The 17,948-nt window shown below is 34.7% G+C and overlaps 1 protein-coding gene across 5 annotated transcripts in view; it reads right to left on the bottom strand.

Moving 5' to 3' along the window:
• Window positions 1-17,948, bottom strand: part of MAGI2 (membrane associated guanylate kinase, WW and PDZ domain containing 2) — a 1,357,869-nt gene that overhangs the window by 327,844 nt on the left and 1,012,077 nt on the right. For all 5 annotated transcript variants that reach the window (XM_054505318.2, XM_045864809.3, XM_064575358.1 and 2 more), the window contains exon 7: window positions 2,671-2,728. In XM_054505318.2, coding sequence (XP_054361293.1) covers window positions 2,671-2,728 — 58 coding nt within the window. The remainder of the gene's footprint in view (window positions 1-2,670; window positions 2,729-17,948) is intronic.

Raw genomic sequence — 17,948 nt, 5'->3', positions numbered from 1 at the left:
TTCCACAAACAAGACTACTATTTAGAACCAATACATACCTTGTGAAAATAGTAGTGTAATGGAGATGCAACTCATTTTCTTTTGAACAGTTAAAACAAACCACATAAATAGATATTTTCAGGTAAAATGGAAAAGTTGTCTTTGTTGTGATGGAAGAGATCCCTGATTTCAAGTAATGTTTACATTATATAGAATAAATTGAGGTATTTTGTTTTGATGAATTTTTTCCAAAGGATGTTTCTGAGCAATACTGGAATATAATTCTACTTAAAATTATCTTTAGGTTTGAATTATCTGTCTCTATTTTCTAGTCAGTCTGAGACACCCACACATCTAATTATTGGTGTTAGTATATGTTATGGAATCGTGTAACGGGGAAAAAACCATGACAAGTAGTAGAACTGGATGCAATCTGAAGAAAGTTAAATCTGACTCACAAGACCCGTGTCTATGACGTCACAATCACTTGAAATCTAAAGTTATTAAATGTGTTAGACTGATTTAATGATATAAGACATGACTGGCGAACTTATGAACAATTTCTGACTCTGACAGTGAATGCATGAGAATTGAAGTAGAGAAATGCAGACAGAAATATAATTTAAGCAAAAACAAATAAAAAAGACAATCATTTGAAGTATAAAAATAATGAGGACAATTATCCTTTAGGGTCACAGCTAGTGTCCAATTCAGTAACTAACTACAAGGGGTCCACCAGCAGCAGCTCTTTACATGAAGAACACACACTTCAATGAAAGAGAAGGTAGGAAGCATTGCTTTCTGATGTGTTGGGTGTCTCACCTCTATGATAGATAATTAAGGCAGAGAAGAAAGGTTTGAATTAAATATTATTTTCCACACTGAATCCAGCTTGAAAGCAGTTGAGGACATGGAAGAAGAATCTGAAGAATTAGAATTGGGTGGGGGTTGGTAGGACAAATTTGGCCAGTTGCCTATTTTTGTAAATAAAGTTTTATTAGATGGTAGCTAATGCCCCTTCATTTACGTGTTGTCTATGGTTGCTTTCAAGCTACAGTGGCAGAGTTGAATAGTTGTGACAGGTCATATGGCCCCCCAGAATATTTGCTCTCTGGCTCTTGCTGTAATTTGCTAATATCTGGACTAAAGAAAAAATTCTCATTCAATGAATTCTGCAAGGAAGTGTATTAAACATGAGATCTGGTTTGTCACATCCCTCAGTTCTCTTTCCTTACCTGGAACTACCTTGGATTTCCGATGTAATAGTCTTAGGCATAGTACAGCCTGATTTAGTGACTTAAGACTAGCTAGCATTTACTGGAAACCTGCAATGTTGATACATTTATCCAGAAGCTGCAGCGATATTATTATTAAAATACGTGTATTTTTATTGATTAGCAATGTAGGGGGAGCAGGGGGCCTTATAACTATATGCAAGGGATGTCTCTTTATTTTTGCAATTAGCGACACCTCCAGGCATTTATTTTACTTTTTGCTTCTACTGAGTATCCACCTGACATCAGAGCACTAGATACTATATAAGAAAAGTGCATGTGGTAAATGAGGTGAATTCACCTTGACTGGAGATGACTGACTGTGGTGCCATAATTGGGGTTTTTCCAAATGAAGATGGTTGTCAGAGTACCCAAGCTCATGAGAAAGCTGCTCAAGGGCCGGAAGCACACAGGACTTACTCATCAGTACCTCCCCAGCACAAAGAAGGGCTTGACACTTAGTAAAAGCTCAGGGACTGAATATTGTTAGCAAAACAATTTAGCAATAATGTCATTAATCTCTAACCCTTGACCATCTAGATTATTATTGTTAAACAGAATGTGATTAGAGAAAACAGAGTTAGACCTTGATAAATAATGTGAACACCTTTAGTTTTTCAGTCTCTGCATTTCTTGGGTAGTACATTTCTCCTAAGCAATGTGTAGGCTTTGCTATTCACCCAAATAACATCAACAACATTACATACTAGGAGGAATAAAAAAAAATTCTCTATCAGAAAAGGGGGTTCTAGAAAAGTAAGCTGCATATTTAACTTTTGGAAATTATGAATATTACCTGATTTTCCTTAATGTGTATATAATTTAATCCCTAACAGGGGCTTTATTTGAAATAAAATAATGGATAGAGGGGATAACTCATATGCTAAGATACATTAAAGCAATGCAACCTCCATTAGATAACATAAAAGTCCAATCTACAGAAAGAATACTATTGATTTGAAATGGGGCCTTAAAACAGAAAAAAACAAAACAAAACAAAACAGATCTAAGTTTTATTTTATCCTTCAACTGGAAAGTATGGCTGCTTCATCTAACTGGTTTTGAAATCTAGTTTAATAGAACATCTCTTTTGCACAACTAGTCAGCTCCCAACATTTTGATTGCAAAATGAACGGCATTTACTTTGATATCTTTAATTATCACTCATTTGGAGGACAGCGTGAAACACTTTTCCAATTGGTGTTTTAGAATCATGAGTCAAAGGAAAAGAATGACAAATTAGCCAGCTGGAGAAGAAAGAGACAGCTCGCTGGGGCTGTTAGAGTCTTTGTGGATACTTTAAAGTAAGATGAAAGGAAAGGAAAGGTGCTGCTGGCCACACATGCTCAATAACTGAAATACTAAAACAGTTTCACCACATATTAATAACAAATTAGTAGGAAACTTAAAGACTTACTCAACATAATAAGTGCCATATATGGGATCATCAATTTTTTCCCAGCCATATGGAAGCTCTGAAAAATAAAGAATTATTTCTTTCAGTAAAGAAGCAACAGATATCACAATTTCTAATAAAAAGTAATACAATTTAATTGTTCACGGATTGCAGAAGTAGTCTACCAAAGTGGAATAAAGCATTCAGAGTCAGCACCAAATTTCTGACGCATATTGTAGGAACTACAAGAAGCACTGACTTAAAAATTGGGAGTTAAGACACAGAGCTGTCTTCTCCGCAGATATACTGCTGGGTCTAGCTGTTTATCCCATGCCAAGCGGTGGGATGGCACGTCCTCGTGTTATCACCACTCAAGGCAGTACAGAAGGCAAATTGCTTTCCTGAAAGTGCATACGGTTCTCTTATTTATTTGTATTGTTAAAAGGAGTATTTCAGGATAAAGATCCTATTGTCAAAATACATTTCCGAGGATTGCAAACTGTTTCTGATGACTGAAACAAACGCATTATAAATTCTCAATTGACGTCCCATGATTCAAGATGGTTAGCTTGCTGTTCTCTCCACATGGGTCAGAATATGAATGCTGGCAATACGCTCTCTGGGCATATTTTTTTTATAAAGTCTGAAACTGTAGGCCCACTTTCCTTGGCAGTATGATTTACATTTCCCATTCTTCATGGCTAATTTTTATACATACACATTTAAAATATCAACAATACTGTAAAGGCTTCTATAAGCAAAAACACGCTATTTGAAAACAAGGCTTTGCTTTATGATACTGTTGTCCAAACACAATGAGCCTTTATAATTATTAACTCTTATAAGTATGATGAATATTATATTTTTCTTGATAGATATTAATTATATATAGAGAGAGAACTTGGAATCTAAGTCAGATATATTGGCGTGCTTTATATGATATACTTAAATGAAATTTACAAGTCTTACTATTGTAGTAATAACACATGTTCACTATAGACAAGGCATAGTTATAAAAAGAAAATTAGAAACATCTGCAATGTTGCCATCCAGAGATAGCCACTGTTAATATTTTGGTGAATATCCTTTGAATATTTTTAGACATAGATGAATACAAATATTTTTTTAAGAAATTAGATCATATAGTGCATATTGTTTTTGTAGCCTGGTATTTTTTTTTTTTAAGATTTTATTTATTTATTTGAGAGAGAGAGAATGAGAGACAGAGAGCACGAGAGGGAAGAGGGCAGAGGGAGAAGCAGACCCCCTGCTCAGCAGGGAGCCCGATGAGGGACTCGATCACGGGACTCCAGGATCATGACCTGAGCCGAAGGCAGTCGCTTAACCAATTGAACCACCCAAGCGCCCTGGAGCCTGGTATTTCTACCTAACAAGATACCACAGGCATCTTCAATGTGAATGAGCATTACTGTACAATATCACTTAAAAGCGGCCAAGCAGTGGTCTGTAGTGTGGCTAGAGCCTGGATGACCCCACCTCTTCTGTCACTGAGTATTTGGGACTTTCCAGTTTTTACCTGTTATATACCATCTGTCTTGGACTTACTAAAACCTAAATCTTTCATCATTTTCCTAATAATTTAATAGTAATAAATTACTAGAAGTGGAATTTGGGAGTAAAGGGCATATACCCTTTTAGGGCTTTTGATATAAATTGCCAGATTATCGCTGTCCCACTCACAAAATAGAACAGTTTGTAATCTCACTGGGGGTTTCTGAATAACTTTGTTTTTCTGTACTGTCAAATTAAATGCAGGTCTGCAGTCCTTCATCCAAAACTTTTAGGGACAGTTAGGTTTGGGAATTAAGAATTTTTCTGATTTTCAGAAGTTAACATGATGCAAATGCCTTCTGTCCCGTAACACTCCGAGCAGAGTCCGGGAAAGCAGTTAATAATCAAACACATGAGTATTTATGCAACCATAATTATGTAATTTGCACTAAAAGGCACAAATAAGGAGTACTTCGTATCAGGTAACACCGTTTTGCTTCCGGAGTGTCCAAGTCAGGTTACGCTTTGCTGCCAAATGAGTTACAAAAGGCAGTTTTTAGAACTTTTGAATTGTTGGATATGCAGATAAGGTACTGCGTATCATTATTTTAAAAAAACCAACCAAATTGATTTTAAAATGGCAGTTTGTAGTTGTTTTAAGTTACCTTTCTTGGGTTGCTAGCTGGTTCGAACATTTTTTATACGTTTATCCTCAGGCAATTATTTTTTCTTTCGTACCTTTCTCATTTTTTAAAGTCAATTCATAAGAGTTCTTTACTTATAAAGGATATTAACCCTTTATAACATGTTGCATATATGTTTTTAAGTTTGTTTAGATTTAATTTTGTTGAACATTTTCTTTTTCTTTTTTTATTATGTTATGTTAATCACCATACATTACATCATTAGTTTTTGATGTAGTGTTCCATAATTCATTGTTTGCGTATAACACCCAGGGCTCTATTCAGTATGTGCCCTCTTTAATACCCATCACCAGACTAACCCATCCCCTCACCCCCCTCCCCTCTGGAACCCTCAGGTTGTTTCTCAGAGTCCATAGTCTCTCATGGTTCGTCTCGCCCTCCAATTTCCCCCCTTCATTTTTCCCTTCCTGCTATCTTCTTCTTTTTCTTCTTCTTCTTTTAACATATAATGTATTATTTGTTTCAGAGGTACAGGTCTGTAATTCAACAGTCTTGAACAATTCACAGTGCTCACCATAGCACATACCCTCCCCAATGTCTATCACCCAGCCACCCCATCCCTCCTAACCCCCACCACTCCATCAACCCTCAGTTTGTTTCCGGAGATTAAGAATTCCTCATATCAGTGAGGTCATATGATACATGTCTTTCTCTGATTGACTTATTTCGCTCAGCATAATACCCTCCAGTTCCATCCACGTCGTTGCAATGGCAAGATCTCATTCCTTTTGATGGCTGCATAATATTCCATTATATATACCACATCTTCTTTATCCATTCATCTGTCGATGAACATCTTGGCTCTTTCCACAGTTTGGCTATTGTAGACATTGCTGCTATAAGCATCGGGGTGCACGTACCCCTTTGAATCCCTACTTTTGTATCTTTGGGGTAAATACCCAGTAGTGTAGTATTTCAACAAATTCAGTGATTAGATATTCTTATCATTGCTGGATCATATGGTAGCTCTATTTTCAACTTTTTGAGGAACCTCCATACTGTTTTCCAGAGTGGCTGCACGAGCTTGCATTCCCACCTACAGTGTAGGAGGGTTCCCCTTTCTCCGCATCCCTGCCAACATCTGTCATTTCCTGACTTGTTAATTTTAGCCATTCTGACTGGTGTGAGGTGGTATCTCATTGAGGTTTTGATTTGTATTTCCCTGATGCCAAGGGATTTTGAGCACTTTTTCATGTGTTGAACATTTTCTTTAACACAGATGTTTTAAATTTTATTTGGTAAATTCCTCAGTGTTTCCCTTTATGGCTCTGTCATTGGAGCCTAGCTTAAATACTGAAGATATTTTTCTAGTGTTTCTTTTTTTCTTTTAACATGAAGTCTAGGCTATGACTTTATTTTTCTTAGATTAGTCATGTCTTAATAAACATATAGTACCTTAAGAAATTTTTCTTTCAAAATGATAATAAGAGTATTACTGAATATTTACTATGATCAAGGTACTGATGGGCTTTCCATGTGTTAACTCATTTACCCTAACAGCAGCTGAGAATTTAAAATCCCTATATTCTGCTTTTAGTGAGCTTAACCAATTTAGATATCAATTAAGACACTCTTTCTAGCAGAGCATAAACAACACTTAATTTAGATTAAGGACAATAACAGTCCAGATGATTTTCACCAAATCCCCCAAGCTATGGGAGAATTTGGCTATTAAAAAGAAGAATCCGTTTGACAGATATCTGCTGAGGGCCCTTTACAAGCAACTAAAGTAAAAGAATATACAGATGATAGCAATTGATATTATGACTATTATTAATATGGCTGAATACATGGATTCATAGTTATAACAGATTTAATATCATCTCATGAATATAATAATATGTAAAATAATCACATTCACTAATATATAGCTAACATGGTTAATTTTATGTGACTAGTCCTGTGTCTTTTTTTTTTTTTTTTTTTGAAGTCCTGTGTCTTAATGATATTGTTAGATGAAAACATTTCATGGTCAAAATTTTAAAATTATATTTTATAATGTAAACTATTTCTTCACTTATTCCTCATCTTTGATGCTTTGATTTAATTACTAATTCTAAGCAATACATCACAAAAGTACAGTTAATTGATTCTTTATTTTTGTAGATTTGCAATGCAAACTATTTAGCATCCTGCCCTATTTGCCACCACAAAGTATTCATCAGAATTTAGGGGGACTCTGATTTGCTTTGCCTTACATATCAATATATTGTTTGTTTGCTTGCTTGTTCCACATTTCCAAAATAAATTACTAATTCATTCCAAAACAAAATATATGCTATAAACATTTATACTCTAAGTATTAAGTACTTCAAGCATTTTCACTATTAGTGATCCATGACTCACATTTTTAGGGGAAGGGGAAGTAATGTTTATTAAACATTTTATTTCGGATATGTGAATTGCAATCTTATTTTTTTATATTTTCTACCATATTTGGCCCAAGGGAGAAGAGATAGAAAAACATAATGAGAACTAAATGCTATGTGCCAGGTATTGTTTCAGGTACATCATGAAAAAACAAATCACTTAATCCTCAAAATTAACTTGACTTAATCCTCAAAATTTATAAGATGAGGAAATGGAGATACCAAGAGGTTCTAACAGTTAATGGGTCAATTTTTAAACTCATATGTCTGAATTCAGAGCCTGCATTTTAATTACTTTATTAACTTATTAATTTTTCATTTATTTATTTTGAGACAAGATGATACATTGTAGCTCTAACCTGTTATAAAGAGCTGTTATTCATGTCATTCATTTTAAATTATCTGCAAGGAATTAACGGATGAATGTTACAAGAAACCAGCAACATATATACATCAGTTCATTTGTAAATGTGGCAGAATGGGTATACAAATCTACAATCAATGAATATAATGCTCTCTCTGTGTGTATGAATATGTATGTGTGTGTGTGCACATGTGTGTGTGCATTCCCCTTAATGATGTTTTCTTGAGTAGCAAAGAAAGGTCGAGACTAGTATGTTAATGAAAAACCACAAGTTTTTCTTCACTCATAAAAAGACAAGTCATAAAATAAACTTAAAATTATAAGCTGAATAGTATATATATCTAGATGATGAAAAGTTAAGAAAGTTAAGAGTCATCTTTCACTGTGAAAATGAACTATTGGACTTGAATTAGTCTTTAAAAACCAATTCCTTCTCTTTAAAATTAAGCTAACAACTGAGAAAAAGAATTTCCAGTTTTGTACTATTTGCTCAATTAGGCAAGCATGTAGCTTGGAGCTCTTGGGTCCTGGGTTATTTAGAGTATGGTATTCAACAATACCTGACACATTTGAGAATGATTAAGGTCACACTAATGAAAGAATAACATATACTGTGCAACAGGGGAAAATAAACACTTGAGATCAACAAGGTTAATGCTGCATTAAAAACTGTTTTAATTGAGATTTTCTTCAGGCCATGGAACCATAGAGCAAATTCAGTGATTACATATTCTTATCATGATCCACCCTGCAGAGGTCTGTGTTACTGTCGAGATTAACTTGTAGTCAGTCCAGACTCTAAGAGGATCAAAAGATAAAAGAAGCATCCAGTTATGCTTGGATTCGGCCACAGCCACCATGCTCTATTTTTTTTCTTATTTGCTCTTTCTAATTTATTTGTTTGTTTGTTTCTATTTATTTGTTATGTCCATTTTCAATGCAAAAAAACAAGACTCCTTTATGCTAGCTCACGAGAAGCAGTTTTCAGGCTGCAACTGGGAAACTTGTAGAATCCAAGGACAGTATTTCTTTTGGAAATGGGACCCGAATACTGTACAGCTGTAAGAAATCTAGGATACACTACCTTAGGATATCTCAGAAAGATCCTTTCATCTCACTCACTTGGTCTTTTAAACTAAGCCGCTTTTCTTTGTGTCTCTGTTTTTCTCTCAGTTCCAAAGTACATCTTCTTTCTTTTCTACTGACTGTCTACTTCTGCTTGCTCATCTTGTGTATGTCCTGGAATGGCCACCCCATACTTGACTCTATGTTACTTTTTATCTCAAGCACTGATAGCACTACTTTGATCTTTGAGTTTCTCAATTCTGTGACCTACTTCCCCAAAGGATTCACGAATCCAGCTCATTTTCTTCAAAACAGATTCAAGTTACTTGACCTGGAAAGTCATTGTAACAGTTGCCTTCAGGTCAAGAATCCACCCACAGAATAATCGGGTATGGCTGACAACTGTGCCCTTTTGGTAGATACAGAGCCACATCTGGCAAAGTCAAATAGAGGGTCTGTAAAAGAACTGGTCAGTCTGTACTCTTCAAAAGTGTCAAGGTCATGAAATAGAAAAACAGACTGAGTTTCCTCACAGTATGAAGGAAACTAATGAGACAGGGAAACTAAATGCATTGTGGGATCGGGTCCTGGACCAGAAAAAGGAAATTAATGGGACGGCTGGCAAAATTCAAGTAAGGTTTATAGATTAGTTAATATTCTACATAATGTTAATTTCCTGGCTTCAGTAATTGCACTTACAAAAGATGTTAACATTAGTGGAAGCTAGGTGAGAGGTACATGGAAACACTGTAGTATTTTGCAATTTTTTTGGAAGTCTAAAATACTTTCAAAATGAACACTGAAAAAAGCTATTTTACCAACTCTCCATATCAATTAGATGACTTCTACTCACACTTCATTAATATCCCATCCAATATGTGTAACACTGAACTCATTTGAATAATGTTAAGTTTTTAAACAAAATGAGAATGTAGGATTTTGTATTTCTATTCTTCTTTTATATTATGTTGAATTTTTTCCATAGACAATTCCAAGAGACTTTTAATTTTACTATTTTACAGTTTTGGTTTTTTTTTTCTGTTGCCTATCTTTCTGCTTCCTGGAGAAACTAGGTTAATACATTTATATTTAAGTGTTACTGCATCTCAAATCTTGGAAGATACAGATTCAATAATATGGTTCAAAATCTGGAGTCAGACTTTGTTCCTTTTCTGGGGGCACTGTCTCCTATGAGCCACAGCATGGGTTATGTTAACTCTTATAAGGTTGTGTGGAGGCCCATCCTCTTGGACAGCTTAAAATTCTCTCCAAAACCAGAAAGGCAGATGAATTTAGGAAGCATACAAAGTAGTAAAATATTGGAAACAAGAACAGAGACTAGAATGAGAAACCATTTCCTTTAACCCTATATTACTGTTTTGGGCTAAGGTTTTTTTTTTTTTTTTTTTTTTTTTTTTTAATTTAGACTCTTCCTATTGTGTTTTAGAGGTAATGACATTACAACAGAACATAAGAAACATACAAAGTTTCCCTAGTTCAAATAATATCATGTATAGTATACCATATGGTAATAGTTAATACTCATAGTAAAATCTTTTCCTCCAATCTTTATTAGATTTTTGTTGTATACAGAGTATACAAATTAGGAAATATAATTAAAAATTTCTGGAAAAGTTATATATAACTTGTTTCCAAGTAGTTCTTAGGAGTTTTAGCAGTCATTAGGAATATAAGTGAGTTATACAAGAGTCCTTAGTGTGAGTTTTTATAAGAAAAAAGAAGGAAGAGAAGGATACTGTGAAAGAATAAAATACACAAAAGATGACTTTTTAAATTAATAACCTTTATTTTATTTTTGTCTCTTCTTTTCCTGTATTCAAAATGCATTTGTAATTATAAAAGCAAATTCTGAAAACATTCTCGTTTTTAACAAAATCCATTCAATATTGATATATGAAGAAATGTGCACTCGATAATGTTTTGGGCACCCAAGGGCCCTTTCCTACCTGGAAAAAAGCTAGCAAATATAGATGCGAACTTTTGCAATGCTAACTTAAAGACGGCAGAGTACTGTAACCTATTTGAGATGATGACAAGAAATGGTGGCTGGAAGACATGGCACAAGAAAAGAATACTACCTGGAAAAGACTCAGAAAAAGTCATATTTGGTTTAAGTTTGCAAGCTTCACTTGAAGGTCAAAAAGTGATGAACCTAGTGTTTTTCTTTATATTACTAGGGCTCTGGAGAAAGGTCTGGCTGTAAAGTAAGATCTGGAAAGTAAGTATGTGCCAAGAACTTTGAAATATACAACTCCAGTTTCCTCTTAACCTGTTTAAGTCTATGCTAATCCATCCATTGATCTATCTATTTATCATCATTATCTACTTCAAATTATTTATTGAAGCATACTGGGCTCCTCTACTGTAAGGGCTGACATCTAAATTTTAACCTCTCTGCTTATCCTGAAAGGCCATAAATATCCACTAAGAGAGCAATAAAACCTCCTATAATGCATACCTACAACATAATTAGGAGAAAGAAAATACAATGAACTCAAAAGTTATATGTAAGTAGAGACCTAAATGCCCCAAACTAGCACAGTCAGCTCAGGAGCCCATTCTGGATCAGAAAGGTGGAGAGTGTGCAGAAAAAAGGAGAGGGCACCAGGACCGGGGGATGAAAAAAACAGAAAAAAATCACCCTCAGAAAGATAAATTCTTATCCTGAGTGGGGAAATGCTGACAGCAGACCTGGTTGATCAGAACATAGCTACTGCGGGGTTGAATGCAAAGGGTTTGGGAATGAACAGAATGAGAAGTGCAGTCTTGAGAAGGCACTGCTTAAGAAGAAGAGGGGGCTGATGTCAATGGAGGAAATGGCCCTTAGACATTTGGTTATGACAGGAAAGAAGCATGAAGTAGAAATTAAGTATTTGCAGAAACAAAACAGAATTCTAGGACCATAAGACATACGAGTACTCTCTGGGGGAAAAAAAAAAAAAAGATGTCATTCACTAAAGAATCGGTACTTCACAAAAGAAACAGAAGAGGGTGCTCCTGAACTAGGAAAGTAGTAACTCACCAAAATCCTTTATTTTTGCTTAGATAAAACTATTACTGTTGGTCTATGAAAAAAAAATTCAAAATCAATAGAAAATAGCAGATAATATTCATACTTTAAGAAATCAGAAATAAGAGTTGTAATAATACAGCTAATGGAAATTTGCTATCTCCATCAAAAGAAAACAAAAAGCACAAATGAGAAAATTGTAATGAATCTCAAGATATTTTGAAACAAGCATCTACAAACATAGAAAGACTTTTTGAATCAAAATTTAAAAGCTCTTAACAGACAAAAAGCGTAAAGATAGAGTTGACCAAAATCAGAAAATAAATTTAAAAAAATATTATTTGAAATTCAAACTAAATTACAAGCTGCCCAAGAGAATATAGATTCAATTGAAAATATAATAGGGATCATTGAGGAAAGACATGACAATAGTCAAGAGAACAAAATGAAATAAACAAAAGGTAAAAAGAATCAGAAAGTAATCATTAATACAGAGGATAAAGATAATCCACTATATGTATAATTGGAATACATGAAAAGAAGAAGAAGAAGAAGAAGAAGAAGAAGAAGAAGAAGAAGAAGAAGAAGAAAATAGAATACTTGAAACTATAATCCAGAAATAAAATAACTATATCTATTGAAATGGCTCTCCATGTACTTGGAACGTGGTCCTAGAACAGTCAATTTCAAGATGTATACCAGTTAACCATTAGACTTAAAAGACTGAGTAAAAACTGACTAAAAGATAAATTCCTTACAATGGGGGAAAAAATCAAATTGATACCACATTTCAGGAACAATATACACAGCTAGACAATAGTGAAGCAGCACTGTAAAGAATCTCAAAAGAAACAGTGAGCCAAATTTTATATCCAGCCAATCTGTCTTTCAAGTATCAACACACACACACACACGCATGAGTTTAAAATATGCAAGAATTTAGGGGAGTACTGTATCCAAGAAAACTTCCTGAGGTACCTACTTAATCAAACCAACCTTAATTCAACCAAGAGATGAGTGGAGAAAAGGGCTAATAGTAATCATTCAATATATTAAATTATCGATATCAATGTAGAACAAAGGTGGGAACAAGGATGAATTGATGCTTTGGTAATAGGTATAGTCCTTTGGTAAAAGGGCTAATAGTAATCATTCAATATATTAAATTATCAATATCAATGTAGAACAAAGGTGGGAACAAGGATGAATTGTTGCTTTGGTAATAGGTGGGTTAGGTAATAGGTGTTCAAGTGAACAAGGGCCTTATAAAAGGTATCAGTATAAAGGTAAACATTAGAACACAAATACAGGCTGTTCTAAATACCAAAACAAACAGAACCCCAAAGAAAACAGACTACATAGAGAAAAAAACACAATCAATGAACATGATATGGTCAATAAATATAAAATAATGTGACAGTTAAAATATAGAAATGAATGCAATTTACTTCTCTTAAGATTTTCTAATTAGCTCATAAAGAAAAACCCCACTCTATGCTGTAAAGAATAGACACATTTAAACAAAGTAACTCAAAAAAGCTGAAAGTAAAGGCTTGGGCAAAGATATACCATTCAGATAGAAAAAAATAAGACAACAGGGTTATAGTCTTGCTATCAGATTTTAGAATTCAAGTTAAAAGCATTAACAAGAATAAGGAACATTATAACAATGAAGGTCACAATTCATAAGGAAGATATTACAGTAAATATCTGTATGATAAATAATACAAACCACCTTTATAAAACAGTAACTATAGGAGTTGTGAGAAGAATTAGAAATACATTAATGACAGATATTTAAGACTGTTCCCAGTTGAAGATAGGTCAAACTGACAAGATGACAGATATAGAAGAGCTAAATATAATATAATTAGGTAGGCAAATCTTTTAGTTCTCCCCCATCTCTTTTTCTAGTTTTATACTTCCATCATAGGGAATATATATTCTTCTCAAGTACTCACAGAACATTCTCCAAAATTGTCTACATATTACATTACAAAAAGTCTTAATAAGTTCCACAAAGCAGAAATAATACAGTCATCTCTGACCATAATGCAATAAAATCTAGACATTAATAATAAAATCATAATCAAAGGAACTTTTGTCTAGAAATTAGAAACTTAAACAACTTCTGGGTCAAAAAGGAAATGTAAACTGAAATTGTAGAATTTCTAGAAGCAATGAGAATGAAAATGACTAAGCAGCAAAATTTGTCAGGTACAATTAAAACAGTGTTCAGAGAAAATTTTATGTCATATATATAAGAACAAAAATAATGAAGGTGAATTCCTAATTCAAAAGCTAGAAAAAGAACAACAAAGGAATTTCTCCAGAAAAAAAAAAAACACAAAAAAGAAATAAAAAGGATAAAAGAAAAAATTCATATGGTAGATAACTGAAAAAAGTAACAGTAATCAAAATGCTGTTTCATTTTAAAAATCAGCAAAATAAATACTAATTTATGATTGAAAGATAAATCACATATAACAAAGTAAGAAAGGACAAAGGGAAGCAATCATAAAAATTGTAGAATACATTGCACAAACCAGCGCCAACAAAATTGAAGATCTAAATGAAATGGATAATTTCTTAGGAAAATACAATTTATCAAGATTGGCCCCAGTGAAGATGGAGAAGCTTAAATAGATCAATTTTTAGTCAATGTACCATACCAAACTCTAAATGGAGAAGAAACAAATGAGACAATGTGAGAATACTAGGTATAAATTCCTTTATAAATTGGGTGTGAGGAAAGGCTTTCTTAGGACTCAAACTTGGTGAATTTGAGAACATAAAAGCAACAAAGAATCTCTGTACAGTCCAAAACACCAAAGTCAATGTAACAAGAAAAAAGATAAACTGAGAGAAAAAGATTTGTAACATATATCAGTGATAAAAAGCTGCTCTCCTTCATAAAGAACCTTTATTTTATTTTTTATTTTTTTAAAGATTTATTTATTTATTTTAGAGAGAGAGAGAGAGAGAGAGAGAATGCTCAAGTAGGGGGAGGGGCAGTGGGAGAGAGAGAGAGAAGCAGATTCCCTGCTGAGCACAGAGCCCAACTTGGGGCTCAATCTCACGATCCTGAGATCATGATCTGAGCTGAAATCAAGAGCTGGGCACTTAACCGCGTAAGCCACCTAGGCATCCCCATAAGAATTTTTAAAAAGTGAAGGGAAAAAAGGAAAAAAAAAAAGACTAAAAACTTGATAGAAAAGTGTGCAACTGCCAGGAAAGACAGTTCACAAAAAGTATTCACATATGTCCTTTACACCTTAAAAGATACCCAGTTCCCTTATCACAAGAGAACTGCAAATTAACACTATATTGAGATGCCACTCCTTACCTACCAGATTGGCAAAAATTCAAAAGCTTGAGGACACACTCCTTTGGCAGGGTTGTGAAGGAACTGGCCCCCCTCACACCAAGCGGGTGGATGATCAATATGGTACATCCTCTCTTGAGGGGAATTTTGCATAAAATAGACACATGTTACCTTTCCGATCCAACAATCATTCCTCTAAGAAATTTCTCTACATTTTCAATCTTAACAATATGAAAACCCCCACAAATGTACAAGGTTATTCACTGCAGTATTATTTTACTAGCAAACCATGGAAGCAAGCTCAATATCCAGTCAGACAGAACAAGTTAAAAAAAAAACAAAAAAGCCCAAAAAACACAGTCTATGCACAGGGTGCACCACTGCGTAGCCGTAAAACTTACGAGAAAAATCTCTATGGTCTGCTATAGTGATTTGTGGGATATTTTACTAAATAAAAACATTCATATGCTTATTTTTGAAAAAAAAAAAAAGTACATAAGAAATAGAGCCAGAAACTAAAGAAAATGTTTAATTAAAGGGGGTGGGCATGAACAGTAAAGTCAAAGGGATAGGAAAGGGAATGAGGCTTCTTTACAAACCACGTATTGACGTGCTTTTATTTGAAAAAACAAAACTAAATAAAACAAGATGAAAAAAAATACTCTGAAATTGAATACAAACAAAGGCAAATGAACCTAACTGTATATGAAATTGCTAACCACACAGGATTAAAAAAAAAAAAGGCAAGTATTAGAGAAATCACAGATTCAGGGATCAGGTTTTCATTATACAAAGCCCCAGAAGATAAAAGCATTGAGAAAATACCATTGAGGTTCAAAAGGAGAATAACTATATTTCTAACACGGCACAACTTTGGTATGCTTTCCTGACAGTGAGGTTCAGGATACTGGTTTCCGAAGCCTTGCGTTAATTTACATTAGTTGTTATGGCTTTTGTACTGGGAAACCCTGTGGGTCTCGAGTTTAGGATTCTCTTGAAACAAAAAGCTGCGATAACAAAGTTTCAAGAGTATGGGGTTGGGCACACATTAATTGTAGTGATTTAGAACTAAGGCCAGACTAGAATTTACTAATTCAGAGGGGAGGCACAGGTCTCTAGAAAGGATAGGTTTGACGAAATTCTCCCCCACTGATAACTGTTCTTTAGCTGACAGTGACCTTAGAGAGCCTATAGGTTCTTTGGGCATTCTGGACGCTGCAGAGTGGATTCCATTCATTATGAGAATCTGCCCTTCTAGATAACCATAATAATCTCAGAACTATTGTAGACACTGGGCATTTGGCTTTCAATGAAATCTAAGGTGTAAAGTTACTGCAGTAGGCAAGTTACAAAAGCCAGGTAACTCAAAACAGGTGTTTCTTCAGGGAGGGTCTATCAGAGTTTTGCCACCTTTGTGGGACCAGGAATGGCATTTTGGCTTCAGGATGCAAGGTCTTATTTAGAGATGAGGTAATACATGAATCTTGGCCTATAAGGCTTAGAAGAGGGAAAGCTTAGGGAAGAGGTCAGGCCCACAGAAGGAGGCTGGAGAGAGAGAGCCTTCTTCCTCCTTAGTTGTCATATTTTCCCCTACAGGAAGATCAGTCTGCTCTATGGGTTGCTGAGCAGATTACACAGCTCCAACTGGGGAGTGCAGACAGGTGCGAGGTCTGGGAGCCAAACAGCTCATGGCATGCTTTCCCACGCTAGACCTGTCTCTGTATTTTAATTATTGACTTAGAGTGAACACTGATAAATAATGGGGGCTTTAAGAACTGTTTAGCCACCATTTTCCAGGGAGTCAAGATGAAGACTGGGATAGGTTATGAGAAAGAAAAAAAAAATCAAAATTTTGATTTAATTCTCCACTGTACCTTATCAATGAAGATTTTAAAGATTTAGAAAAAAAATAGCTTAGGGAAAGGCCACATTTTACTACTTTTTGGGGGGGGGGTGGTGGTTGTTATTGCTGTTTTCCTTTTATGCCCCTGAAATGACTGGCTTTCAATAGGAGAGTCTATGGTTTTGTGCTTCAAAGTGTTCTTGATGAGATCTGGATGTATTAGTCTACGTGAAATTTGCAATTAACCACTGATGGCATTCCCTAATGTAGCTCTCATAATGTAACATATTCTGAGCCCCTCTTTTCGTTCAAGAAATATTTATTGCTCATCTGCTTAGAGGGAAGCAGCGGGCTAGGGTGTGAGGGTACAGGAGTGAGTCTCAATATCCATGGAACTGATGGTACCAGGCAGAGCTAGCCTTTAAATATTTTCACTGATTATTAATTCATTATATTTTATGATATGTGTGACTAGGAGAAATACATGTATATTTTATTCTTTTTTTTGTTTTGTTTTGGTTTTTTTTTGTTTGTTTTTTTAAAGATTTTATTTATTTATTTGACAGAGAGAGACAGTGAGAGAGGGAACACAAGCTGGCAGAGTGGGAGAGGGAGAAGCAGGCTCTCCGCCGAGCAGAGAGCCCGATGCGGGGCTCGATCCCAGGACCCTGGGATCATGACCTGAGCCGAAGGCAGACGCTTAACGACTGAGCCACCCAGGTGCCCCTGTATATTTTATTCTATCTAAACCCTCAGGTAATTTTTAAAGAGCTTAGAATCACAGGTTGTTACATTTCATGGGTATAATTCATTACGATTGATTTAAATAATCCTAATGCAGTAAGTCAGCAACGCACTTGTCAATTGGGTATTTGGGGTGAATTCACACAACAGATGTCATTTTTCTAGTGGAACAGTCTTTTTAAATTGAATGAATTTGATATATACAAGAAAGTTCTACTATTTAAAATCTCTGGGGACAACTAAATATTGAACATCAATACAGTTAAGGACTTGGAAAAATGAAATTTAAAATTTACTTATGTTTATATATTAGATGAGCTGAATTCTACTTAGGAATATGCC

This window comes from Mirounga angustirostris, unplaced genomic scaffold (assembly GCF_029215605.1).
Source record: "Mirounga angustirostris isolate CCGP_5_RB_7025 unplaced genomic scaffold, mMirAng1.0.hap1 SCAF_12, whole genome shotgun sequence".
Classification (NCBI taxonomy): domain Eukaryota; kingdom Metazoa; phylum Chordata; class Mammalia; order Carnivora; family Phocidae; genus Mirounga; species Mirounga angustirostris.
Note: the sequence above shows the minus strand (reverse complement) of the source record. Positions and strands in the feature narration are given on the sequence as shown.